The following is a 12955-nucleotide window of genomic DNA, read 5'->3' as shown; positions in this document are numbered from 1 at the left end:
GGGGATCACACCCTGAGCCAAAGGCAGATGCTCAACCGCTGAGCCACCCAGGTGTCCCTTCTGTCTGCTTTTTATGTGCCTACCTCTGTGCTGAGTGTTTTGGGGGGATCCTACATGGAAGACAAAGGTCCCTATGCTCTCCCCTGGATTGTAACTTTCAATCTAGTTGCAGAGATCACACACACACACACACACACACACACACACACACACACACACACAGTTTATAGGAAATGACTAGTAGGTGATCTCAGAGGCAACCATGCAGTAGCACATAGGTTCTCCCTATTCCATCCCCACTGTATATTTTTCGTCTCAGCCTGCATGAAGTAAGCTACCATTTTGAAGCCCGCCCCCACCATGCCTTACATGCAGCACATAGCTCCCTGGCTTGTCTTCCAGAAAGTACCTTCTCTATTATATCAGCCACCTGCTCAAAAACCTTTTCTAGCTCATTCTTTATTGCTGTCTCTAATTTTGTCTTCCTTCCTGCTTTCTAAAGCTATACCCTAACTATTTACCCTTGTGTCTTCCCACTTCCTCATCAATATGCTCTATATGTTCCTTTTATCAAGCTTTGTTTCTGTTTTCATTTTTTTTTCTACTTTAGGTGCTTTACCCTTTCCTGCCTCTCCATTCTTGAAGACCATCTCCTGAGTCCTACCTACTCCAGTGAGCCCTCACCATCCACCACAGCTTTCTGTCCTCTTTTGATATGCTACAGCATTTATACTCTATTCTTTTCAACCTAGCACTGAATTTTATTTGGGCTGGCAGTATTGATTGCTATTTCTTTTTTCAGAAAGATTTTATTTATTTATTCATGAGAGACACACAGAGAGAAGCAGAGACATAGGCATAGGGAGAAGCAGGCTCCCTGTGGGGAGCCCAGTGTGTAACTCCATCCCAGGACTGCGGGATCACACCCTGAGCCAAAGGCAGACGATCAACTGCTGAGCCACCTAGGTGCCCCTGATTGCTGTTTCTTCCTTGCTAGGTGTGTTTCCCTAATCAGATTGCAAGTTTAGAATATTCCTTCAGTTCCTTCAGCACAATCTGTCACTATACCAATCCACAATTCTGTGCATACTTTCAAAGGAAAGGAAGGTGGGACAGTAGCAGGACAGAGTTGTTCCTTACAGCCACGGTTGTAAAATGCTTGCTGCTTAGAACTAGCCAGCCCATGTGTGTGGCTGTTTTGTTTTGTTTTGTTGTCCCTTTGGAAAAAATTATTTCTGCATTTTACACCATATTTTGCTTTGAGCTTTCTGTATTAATGTGGCTATAAATGTCACTTTTTAAATGCTGTATGCTATAACCTTGCATCCTTTCCATTGCTTTTTAAAAAATCATCATTATCCTGTGCTTTTAGGCTACATTTATGTAAGAAAGCATTTTCCTATGTCTGTCCTCTGTCATTCCCTTTCTTTTCCTGCATGCTCTATTTTCAAGGAGCTAGAAGGTGCTCTATTTTAGAGAATTGTATTTTACAATTCTGGATGTGACCATATGACATCATCCAATGAGGAGGCCCAACAAAACTTCCAGGAATTTTAGGGGAAGATGACAAGTGGAATTTCTACAAGGAAGATGCAGGTGACTGTTTTCTGAAACACTTTCAGAAGGCAAGAATAGCACCATCCAGGGATTTCATGTGAGGGAGAATTGATCACTTTGCTATACCTTGAACCCTGCCCGGCTGTACTGCCAATATATGCTTTTGGCCACAAAATGGCACCTCGCAAGAGGTATGCCTGAATGAGTTCAGAGTCATCCCTGCTGTTGAGAAAAGACAGCAACAGTACTGTTATCAACATCTTCAACTGTAACGAGTACTTTAAAACATACCCTCCCACCCCAAGGCCTTTTTAGAGAACCTGGATCATAGTCTCCTCACCCTTGAACACATAATGGCACATAGGCAAGACCTGTCTCCATATATCAGGTCTCATTTCACATAATGAAGGTCATTCATGCATTCATTTGTTTGTTCATTTGCTTATTCATCAAATATTTATTGAATTGGGTACTGTGTTAGATAGATGTTGGGATACAGAGGCGGGTAAGTCCCAGTTTCTGCCTTTAAGGAACTGATGGCACAGTGATGGACACAGACAAGTCAGTCACTGAGTAGAGTTGAGCATGCTAAGTGCAATACAGAAGTGAGCACTGGGGAGAGACAGCTATTCAAGACTGAGGGGAAGTCAGGGAGGTCTTCTTGGAGGAAGTGACCCCTGAACTGAGGTGAGTCTTAAAGAAGGAATAGAGCTAGCCATGTAAGCGATGGATGGTATTCCAGATAGAAGGAGCAGCATTATGAAGGCAGTAGGCATGACACATTATTAGTTGAGGTTCTGTGAATACAACCACAAGTAGTTCTGAATAGCTATGCAGAGAGTGAGAGTGGAAGGGGGTGGGAGATGGAGCCATGGAAGTAATCGGGGACAGGATCCTAGAGGGCTTATATATTCCAAGCTAAGGGCTTTGAATTCAATTCTGAAGGCATTGGGGATGCACTGGAGCAGAGGAACACTATCATATTTGTGTTTCAAAATATCACTCTAGCCACAAGAGAAGACTGGATCGTGTAGGGGTGGGGGATGGAAGAAGGCAGATCAAGCTGTTGGGGTTATGTAGGTGAGAAATAACAGTACCCTGGCCTCAGGGCCAGTATCAGTAAGAGCAGAAGATGACAATACAGAGGGAATATTGATCAGGAAGCATGAACAGAGCTAGGAAACTAAGCAGATGATGAGAAACAGAAGGATAAGGTAGGGAACACAGGAGGAGTTGCAATTTCTTGTTTTATGTGGAAGAAAGCAGTGGAAAATTAGTTTAATTTTTAAAATATTGAAATATAGGGGTTCAGAAGGCAACCCCATGGGGTCAGGGTACCCCAGAGAGGTCAGGGCTGGACATACACACGGAGAGCCACTAATGTAACCATACAAGTAGATGAGGTGGCAGAAGGGAGAGGCATGTTGGTAAGAGATAAGGACTGAAGACAACTCCTGAGAAATACTAAAGAGTCAAAAGAAGACCCAGAAATTCAGGAACAGGCTCCAGAAAAGGATTGCATGAAAGAGGGGAGAAAGGATTTGGTTTCATGAAGTTCATGGTCAGCAATGTTGCTTTTGACTGAAGGATCAACAGTCATAAGGACTGAAAAGTGGGCATTTTCAAGTAGGAGATGAATTTGAGACCTCAGGGACTCATTGCACCACTTTGAGGAGGGAGGATTAAGGAAGTCTGGATTGCCTTTTCAAGAAGTTTAAGCTCAAGAAGGAAAGGCTGAGATTTAGCATGGAGCAAATGATATGAGATGGCAGAGGGTTTTCATTTTTAAGGACAAAAGAGAACTCAGTAGGTCTTGCAGGCCAGATAGAAAGTGTCAGTAGGGAGGGAGAAATTGAAGATACAGGAAGAAATGACAATAACTGGTGGTGTGAGACCCCTGGTGAAGTGAGAGGGACTGGCAGCTGGAGTACCAGTGGAAAGATAAACCTTAGGCAGAGGAGGGGACAGTGCTTCCGGTGAGACATGAGATGTTACTCTTGGAGAAAAATGCAATTGGAGCAGGACAGGAAGTGAAGTCAAAGGAGTTCCAAATGGATGGCCTCCATTTCTCAGTGAAGTGAAAAAATTTCATATGCAGAAAGTCAAGGAGGAGAGGGTGCTGCAGAAGTTTGAGCAAAATGGACAAATTCTGGAATGTTCAGTGAGAGAAATGGGAAAGGAAGTTGGCAATGGGCAGAGGGTCATTCCAGATCATGAAAAGGCCTGGGGTACCTGTGGTCCTCCACTCTGCACATCATCTGTGGAGCGTAGAAGATCATTTATCCAGGTCTCACCCCCTAAAAATCCTGCTATAGTAGGTTCTGGGTGGGCTCTAGGCATTGGTCTTTTTTAGAACTCTATGGATTATTCTCATGAGCAGCACTGGTTGAGAACCCCTGGGTTAGTGGTGGCCATGGGAGCAGATTGAAGTAGAAGGGAGCTGAAATTCATTAGAACTGAGTGAAGTTGGGTAGCCCGGGTGGCTCAGCGGTTTAGTGCTGCCTTCAGCCCAGGGCCTGATCCTGGAGACCCGGAATCGAGTCCCACGTCAGGCTCCCTGCATGGAGCCTGCTTCTCCCTCTGCCTGTGTCTCTGCCTCTCTCTCTTTGTGTCTCTCTCTCTGTCTCTCTCTCTCTGTTTCTCATGAATAAATAAATAAAATATTTTAAAAAAAGAACTGAGGGAAGTCAAGGAAGTAAAAGGAGAACGTGTAGAAGCGATGTCCATTTATCTCTCACATTTCACGGAGTGGTGGCAGCATTGAGGGCAGGAAGAAAGACTGGGAGCCGGAGTCGAGTCCTCAATAGATAAGGGGACTTGGGTGAGACCATTGAATGGCAGTAACCTCAAAGGAGGGGCTTTTGTAGGCAAATGAAGAAGTACTGATCTCAGATCAACAGTTTGGAATTAAAAGGGGAAAACCCTGCCCTTCCCTATTCCTCTATGCCCAAGAACTTGGGATGGGGAAGAATAAGCAGTATCTTTCAAGATTATCTGAGGCAGTGGTACCCTCATTGGAGAGTAGATCTAAAAGTTGTTTTTCTCCACCCCAGTTGCTTAGTGGAACTACCTGAAGAGCTTTAAAAATTAAGGGTGCTGGGGTCTGCTCCAGACTAACTGAATCTGAATCTCTGGGGATGAGGTTCTCTCTATCTTATATAAAGAATTGTAAGGGAATTGGTAATGGAATAAGCTGCAGCCACTGGGGAAATGCAGAACATTGATTGGGGTAGGGCATAGAGGAGATAACAGATGACTGGGGTGGAGACTTTTCTTTCTTTAACATATAGTGGGATGGAGAAAGCTGTCAGGATGAGAGACTATAGGGAGGTTCACTGGCCCCTAGAGCTATAACCAGAACTCATGCACACCCAGAGGGTCCCAAGGCCAAACACTTTGCAGTCTGTGGTCTAGTTGGCAATCTGTGACCTTTGTTCTATGTTCCAGTAAGGTATGGGTGATAACACTTAGAAAGTGGTACTCACTTGGGCTTTTGCTCTCTGCAAACATCAACCCAGAGCTGATCAGACTGAGTCTTATCAAGCCAAGATTCAAGTTAGACTGAATCTTAATATAAACAACCAGTGCTCAACAGAATTTTCTGGTGGGGAGATAGACATTTTAGTATTCCAGAAAAGGAAAAGAAAGACAAAAAAAATTCTCATCTAAGCTCCATTCAATCACTAAACATTTACTGAAGTCTAGAGCTCAAAAATGTTGCTTTTTAAAATGCTACTGAATAATAAATGGTGTAGCTGTTAAGAACTTGGGCTCTATAGATGCAGTTGGGACCTACATTCAAATTCTGGCTGTGACGCCTGCCAGCTGTGTAACCCTGGGCAAGTGGTTGAACCTCATTCTCACTTTTACCTATCTATAAAGCAATAATAAAATACTAAAAAAGTTTACCTAATGAGATTGTGGTGGAGATGAAATGAGATGACCCTAGAAGGACTTTTTGCACATGGGGCATGTTCCATAAATGATAATCATTAAGTGTGTGGACATAAGCCAGGAGCTAGGGAATATAAGAATGAGTAAGATACAGTCTCTGCTGTCAGGTATCTCAAATTTTAGCTAGAGAGACAGGTATGTAAAGAAGAAATAACAATCTAGTGTTGATATATGCGAAGATCAGAGTATGTACCAGACAGTTCTATCAGAGCATGAAGAGAAGGGCATTTAACCTTGTCTGCAGAGGGATGACAGGACAAGACTTGTAAAAGAAGAGGAAGTCCAAGAATGAGTCTTCAAGAATAAAGACTGATGGGAGTTACCCACCCAAAGTGTGGGATGAGGGATCTTGGTAAGAGGTAAGACTTGCCAGGCCTTGGCTTAGCATTAAAGTCTTGGCAGTAAGAGAATATCCAGCAGTTTAGAAAGCATGACATGGGTATGGGACAGTGGGGGCTATGGCAAGAATAGACAATGGAGAGGTAAGCTGGGGGCAAATCATGTAGGTCCTTGGGTAGCATGCTAATGAGTATGAACTTTTGCCATATGTAGAATGGGGGGCTGTTTAAGGATCTTTTTTTAAGATTTTATTTATTTATTCATGAGAGACACAGAGAGAGAGGCAGAGATGCAGGCAGAGGGAGAAGCAGGCCCCATGCAGGGAGCCTGATGTGGGACTCGATCCCGGGACTCCAGGATCACACCCTGGGCCGAAGGCAGGCGCTAAACCGCTGAGCCACCCAGGGATCCCCATGTTTAAGGATCTTAATGGCAGGAATATGGTCAGATTTGTAGACTTCAAAGATTACTCTGGACACAAAGTAATGATAGTAAGGGACAAGATTGGAAGCAATAAGACCAGGTGAGCAATACTGGTACCTTAGACTAAGGTAATGGTTTTGGGGGACAAAAGGAAGAAGGTAGATTCAAGACGAGTTTGGGAGATAGAATAGAACTTGGGGACCAATTAAGGTAGAAATGCAGTGGGAGTCAAAGACACTCCCAAATTTATAGCTTGGGCAGTTGGTCCAGTGCTGAATTACCCCATAGCCAGAGTAAATGTGTGCTACAGGCCTCACAAATCAGGGCGCCCCCAAAACTGGCCACATTTTTACTTTATATATTGAGTTTTTAGAAAAACTTCATCACCAACGGAGTACAGGAGCTTTTTGGATCTGCTTACCTTTTAAAGCCTTAGTATTGTTTTTATTTGAATTATATATTGGGGAAGGGGATTATAATCTTCTCGTTGCTCAGGGCCTCCCAAAGAAGAGGTGTGTAAAGCCTGAATCCTTCTCTGATCTGGATGGTTAGTGGTATCATTTCACTGAGAGTATGTGGACATTGGAAGAAGAGCAAGTTTGGGCTTCCTGCCTTTGTTACACTTAGCCCTGAGTGAAGGGAATGGCATGATCAGGCTGGTAAGGGACTGGCAATCAGGTAGCCTTCTAGAGAGATTCCATCCACTCAGCCCAAGTGGAATGGTTATGGCTAAGTCAATGTGCTTCAAACATTCAGCCAATACTAATGGAAAGTAAGGAAAGACTGTTTACTGGCAAGAGAGATCACGAATGCAAGTTGAGCTACAGGTTCTCAACCTGGAGTTTGGGGGAGTTTTGAACCTCTGAAATTATATGCAAAATTGTGTAGATGTGTGCAGTGCAATTTATGGGCAGAAGTTCCACAGCTTTCTTCAGATTTTCAGAGCAGTCTTTGACCCCAAGAAAGTCAGGATCACTAGGAGTATATTAACTGTGAAGCGAATAAAGCTTCCCTAGAGCTCCTCACTGGCCTGGGGCTCTTCCAGGGCCCTCAAAAGGACCTTAGCCATCTTGCATTGTTTTTCCTTAAAGGGAGCATTCACCTCTCAAATTGTATAAAGTGTTTGGTCCCACAGTACCTGCATCTACCCCTGCCAACCACAGATTAGTGAATTACCCAGCATGGGTTGGTATCTGGGAGTGGATGCCCTCCAAGAGTAACGAGCATGAGGAAAGGATTATTAAAAGTCAACCACTGCATTAATAAAGGCAGAAGGAGAAGCAAATGCCAATCAAATAAAGAACAGTCACCAAAGGAGGAGGAGATCACATTGTGAAGGAAGTAAAAAGACAGGTAGCCAACTTCATCCAACATGGATGGGAAAGCAGGGGAGAGGAAAAACAAGGATACGCACGGTTCCAGGAGTAGCTAGGATACCTGCATGGTGGCCACCCAATATATGAATGATAGCTTACTATCTCTCATTCTGTCCGGGGAAGGGAGAGGGCGGGGGTGGGGGAGGAAACTTTGGAAAATGATTGGTAAAGTTTCGTTGTTTAGCAGAAAAATAATCATTTTTACATTTTGTGCAAAACATTCTACATTTTCAGATCATTTAAGTGAGCACTACATACTGTCAGTGTGAATGTAGGGCCTTGAAAAGCATTTTGCGGTTTTGTTTTTGTTTTTGTTTTTTGAGCTTGGTTATAAAAGCAATCTCCTGTGTTAAAATGTGTGAATAGTTTGATAATTTGTACACATAATCAAGGGCATCTCAGCTGGACTTTGTGTTGGCTGCTGTATAGAACATGAACAAATGTCAAGGGATAGAAAATTACTTTAGATATTTAAAAGAGAAGAAATAAATAGTCTGTTTTGTAACAAGTTTCTGTAAATAAAATAATTTATATTATTTATAAGAAAAGGTTGTGATTTGCTTTATGAGAAATTAGTTTGTGGAACAAACATGTTACTAAATGGGCAATAAAATTAGGTCTTTTCAATAAAAAAAAAAAAACAGCGGAGGTAGTAGTACAAACAAAAAACTCTGCACTTCCCTATTCAGTTAGGATGATACTCAGTAAAGTAGGTTTACTGTAATAATCGCATCTATGTGGAAGTGAAGTTGAATGGCACACATGTACTTTTCAAAATGAATCCTAATGTGTTCTATGGCCAGGCAGAGGCCCTGAGTGACCTTTGTCTACTCTTCCACCCCCAACCCCACTTCTGAATCTTTCTTTCCTAATCCTGTATCCTAATCTTCTTACTCGTTGAACATCCATATTTCTGCCCCATCTCTCTGTCTTCTGGCTGGAAATAGGGAGCAGTGAGAGAGGATAGAAAGAGAAAAGAAGTCATAAGAGTGACATTTGAACGTGAAAGATTTTGAATTAGAATTTATCCTGGATAACCCACAAAACCAGTAATCCATATATGGTTCATTGAATGCTGTCCAAAATTCAGGCCAAGAAAACATCTATTTGAACCAGCATGTTCTAAATTGGCCGCCCCGGCAATTCTGAGGTTGACTGGTTTCATTTGGGCAAATCATGCTGACTTTCCCATTATTAGGAGACTGAGTGTTATTATTATTGTCTTTGGAGTGTGAAATGTACCCTGATCAGTGATACGTGCTCTGATCTGCTTCTATGTCTATTATGGAACCTACTTGATGCCATTTTACATTTCCATAGTAACTTTCTCCTGGAATCTGTTCCAAGATAGACTAATTTCAATACTGTTCCCAACTTAACTTCTCCAGTGATAATATCTTTCAAGGCTTTTGACATATTAACTATAGATGTGTTTATTCATAATTGTGTCACTATGAAAAATCTGCTACTTGAGGACAATGATTTTCAATGGCTAATATGACAAAATATATTAGAGACACGGAAAAATAGCTACTAACTGGAATGACTAAGCCAAGGCATTGATTTGAGGTTACTGAGAACTAAATAAAATTAATTCAATAAAAAGCAGCAATTTGTATTTTTTTTGCTAGCAAAGGAAATGATTAAAAACATTTTTAATGATAAAGAAAGATGTGTAACATTATTGGCTAGCAATGGTATTCTCACTGAAAGAAGACCAAGAGTCTATTAATATATGCTTCATAATGTACACATGTAAATTAAATAAGTTCTAGCTGCTTGATATTTCAGTATGGTTAATTTGGAAACAATTCATAACACTTTTATACATAGCTTAAGCACTTTTCTATTTTTTCATTCTAATAGTAAGCCTTAGCTTGACTTGAGCATAATGAATTTCTTCTTTAATAAGTCCTGTTTGATCCGACAAAGCCAATTAAACACAATACACTTAGGTACCCATTGGTTACATTATTAGACTGGTAAAGGACATAAATCCGTGTGACCACAAATTTTGTTTGAACCAAATTTTGGAAATGTATAAATTATTTGGATGTAACAGTTTTGTCGAACTCTCAGCTACTTCTGCAAGATGAAATTATAATTTGTGGAGCTAAATACTGTTAAGCTTGTGTTGGAATCAATTATTCAAACTCTGTAATTGTTTCGATGAACCTAATTGTACAACTTAGTGAAGATAAAATTATATGCCCAATAAATACATGTCAACATTTTGCCTTTAGCCAATAAGAAGAAGGAGAAAGAACGCCCAGAGATCTCTCTTCCTTCAGACTTTGAACATACGATTCATGTGGGGTTTGACGCAGTCACCGGGGAGTTCACTGTAAGTAAGCTCCTTATTGTGTTTTGCAAGCCATGAAAAAATTCCTTTGTGAAAACAGGTTTCAAGAAATCATGTCCATGTCCCAGAATGTCAGGCTTGATGCTTTGGATGATTTCAAGGAAGATGGACTATGCCTAGTCAATCACACGAAAAGTACTGACAAAATTATTTTGTCCATCATAAAAATGTCTGATCATTGTTAGTCTTCAACTTGATGTTGAAAATGTGAATTTTCCATGGCACAGGAGAGGTAGTCCTAGTAGACTGTTGAGCCTCTTTATTGTTTGAAGTGAAATCAGAGAATCATTGACTCGAGTTGGCCAGTGAAGACAGTCCATCTGAATGCCAGTGAAGACAGTCCATCTGAATAATTCAGGCTTTACATTGGAACCTGGATTACTCAGATCAGCTAACCACTCTAACCAAAATTCTGTAAAATTGATTTGCTCTTCCCTTTGATTTTAAGAATGTAGCTTATTTTCAGGCTTATTAACAGGTGTATTTTATAGGCCTTCAAAACAACAAACCCCATGTTTCAGGAAGAATATTTATGGATAGTCATGTGTGCGTTAGTGGTTATGTGCTTACATATATACAATCCAATAAGAATTCTCCAGAAAGACCATAGCTATAGAGTCAGCCTTTCTTTGGATATTTGTAGTGCTCAAATAGTGCAAGATCTCAGTCATTTTGTGTGTGTGTGTGTGTGTGTGTTTTTTAAGATCTGGCATCTTTGTTTTTAGATGGATGAAGGAAAAGATGTGGCTAGAAATATGTCCCCAGGAGGATCAGCTACCTTTTTCCATACTAGTAAGGATCTCAATAAAAATGTACATTCTGAGATAATGAGTAATTTTTAATGCATTCAGGAAAAAAAACTTCTATAATATCACCACCGATTCTTGAGTTCTTGGTGTAAGAGATACTTTTAGATGTTAAATAATTAAATTTTCCGTCTCATAACTTGACAATTAGTAAGTAAACTCCTATGATTCAGTGAACCAAAAGGGGGCAAGGGACAAATCAACTGGATTTGAAGAAGCAAACCATGTCTCTGAATTGACAGCCAAGATACCCCCTTTTTTTTTCAATTCTGGAAGTACGCAATATGAGAATAAAATCACAATTGACTAAACATCTTGGCCTTGTAAAGTGATGTGAGCTGGTTATTTCTGTACTCTCAGTAACAAGCAGAAGAGAATGTAAAGAAGTACTAACATTGATAAAGTTGAGACACTGGTAAGATTTAACAAATTTCATCACTAGAGTCAAAGACTTTATTCAAATGGCCTTGAGTACTGTCACCACTACCATTACACCATCACCACCAAAATAAATAAATAAATAAATAAATAAATAAATAAATAAATAAATAAATAGTTTTTATAATCTGAGCAAAGATATTATGACTTTTTTGACACTTGAAACAGTAAGAGCACTTAAAATTTATAAATTTTGTCCAATAACTCTTCCCTGTTTTAAGAACATTATGTTTCCAGTTTTGACATTCTTTATTTTCTATGTGTCTTTTCTCTGTTTTAACTTATATTTTATTGCTGTCATACCATTTTTTTCCTTCCTTTTTGTGGTCTGACGTGAAAGTTTTCTCCTCCACTATTCTTGTGTGACATTCTGGTTCCTTTCCAATTTTTTTATTTTTTCCGCTCTTTCCAACTTGCTTGACATCTCGTGATCTAATCTATCTTTAGCTCTTGCTTTGTTCTTTTTGGGTTCTGAATGGAAATGAAAAAAAGTGAATCACCATCATCTTGCTGACTGCATTTTCACTTTGCTGTTGTTTAGAACCTAAAGAACCAACTAGAAGGGTGGGATATGTGATGGACACTCTTTCCAATTGTGAACAACAGTTTGATGCAACTAAACCCAAATCCAACCAAAACCTGTGCTCCCCCTCCTCCCTGACACCCAATTTAAAATAAAGCAGCTGTTTGGAGGCAGGCAGTTGTTAGAAATCCTTTGAATATACAGACAGACATAGGCTAAATTTGGAAATCTGATGCACTTATTGCCCTCATGATGGTCTTTTGAAACTACTTGTCCAAAAAAAAAAAAAGAAAGAAAGAAACTACTTGTCCGTACATTATATTTAAAGATGCCACATTCTGCCCTTTTTAACTCTTTTTACCTATGGTTTACACTTACAGACTTTAAAAAATGCCAAATGGTAATAAGCTTTTAAAATCATGTTGTTGGTAGCATTTAAAATCGGGTCCTATTTGCCACGGTACCACTAATGTAATGTGTGCACAGAGGGGGAGGGATGTATTACTAAATTTGATTATTGCTGTTGCTTAGGTTGCATTTTGAGCAATTTGTTGAACTGTCTTGTTCAGTTGTCTTCCAAGGGCCTGTCATTGTGAATATTTGGACTCCAATTTGGTGTGCCGCTTGGTGATTGTCCTATGGCTAGTTGGCCCATATGACCTTGTATGCTTGGGTATGCACTTGGGCCCTGAGATTCAAAGTAGGTTGGGAGGTGAGATTTGGGATACTAAAGTATTAAAAGTCCTTACCCTTTATATTGCCATTTTTGTCCTAAATACTTCAGAACTCCCCCTTCCAGACCTCTAGACCTGTGACGGTCGCTTCAAGTCAATCAGAGGGAAAAATGGTATGAGTGATATAAATGATCATTTCTCATGATAAGATAAATGCTTGGCCTGTTGTATCATGCTGCCATTCTCCTGGGCTACACCGGACAATCCCCAGCTTGTTGTACATCTGGTTGTTTTTGTACATGTGGTCAGGCATTGATATGTGCTCCTGCTTCTGATGCTCATACTTCTAGGTCTCCATTAGCTGTCTTAACTTTTGGGATTTGTACCTCAATTTGGAGCAATGAGATGGCTTTCTGATTAAGTGCCTCTGTGGCACACATTCAAATTTAAGCGTCAGGTCTTATTGATGGACTAGTTTATCTCAACTTATCAAAGAAAAAAGA

The 12955-nt window shown here is 40.4% G+C and overlaps 1 protein-coding gene across 15 annotated transcripts in view; it reads left to right on the top strand.

The window, feature by feature from the left end:
- Window positions 1–12955, top strand: part of PAK3 (p21 (RAC1) activated kinase 3) — a 263447-nt gene that overhangs the window by 176369 nt on the left and 74123 nt on the right. For 11 of the 15 annotated variants that reach the window (XM_077888028.1, XM_077888025.1, XM_077888026.1 and 8 more), the window contains 2 exons: window positions 9893–9993; window positions 12563–12625. In XM_077888028.1, the coding sequence (XP_077744154.1) occupies window positions 9893–9993; window positions 12563–12625 (164 nt within the window). The remainder of the gene's footprint in view (window positions 1–9892; window positions 9994–12562; window positions 12626–12955) is intronic. The other 4 variants (XM_077888030.1, XM_077888032.1, XM_077888031.1 and 1 more) reach the window with 1 other exon arrangement.

This window comes from Canis aureus, chromosome X (assembly GCF_053574225.1).
Source record: "Canis aureus isolate CA01 chromosome X, VMU_Caureus_v.1.0, whole genome shotgun sequence".
NCBI classification, from domain to species: domain Eukaryota; kingdom Metazoa; phylum Chordata; class Mammalia; order Carnivora; family Canidae; genus Canis; species Canis aureus.
This window is presented reverse-complemented; position numbering and strand designations above follow the sequence as displayed.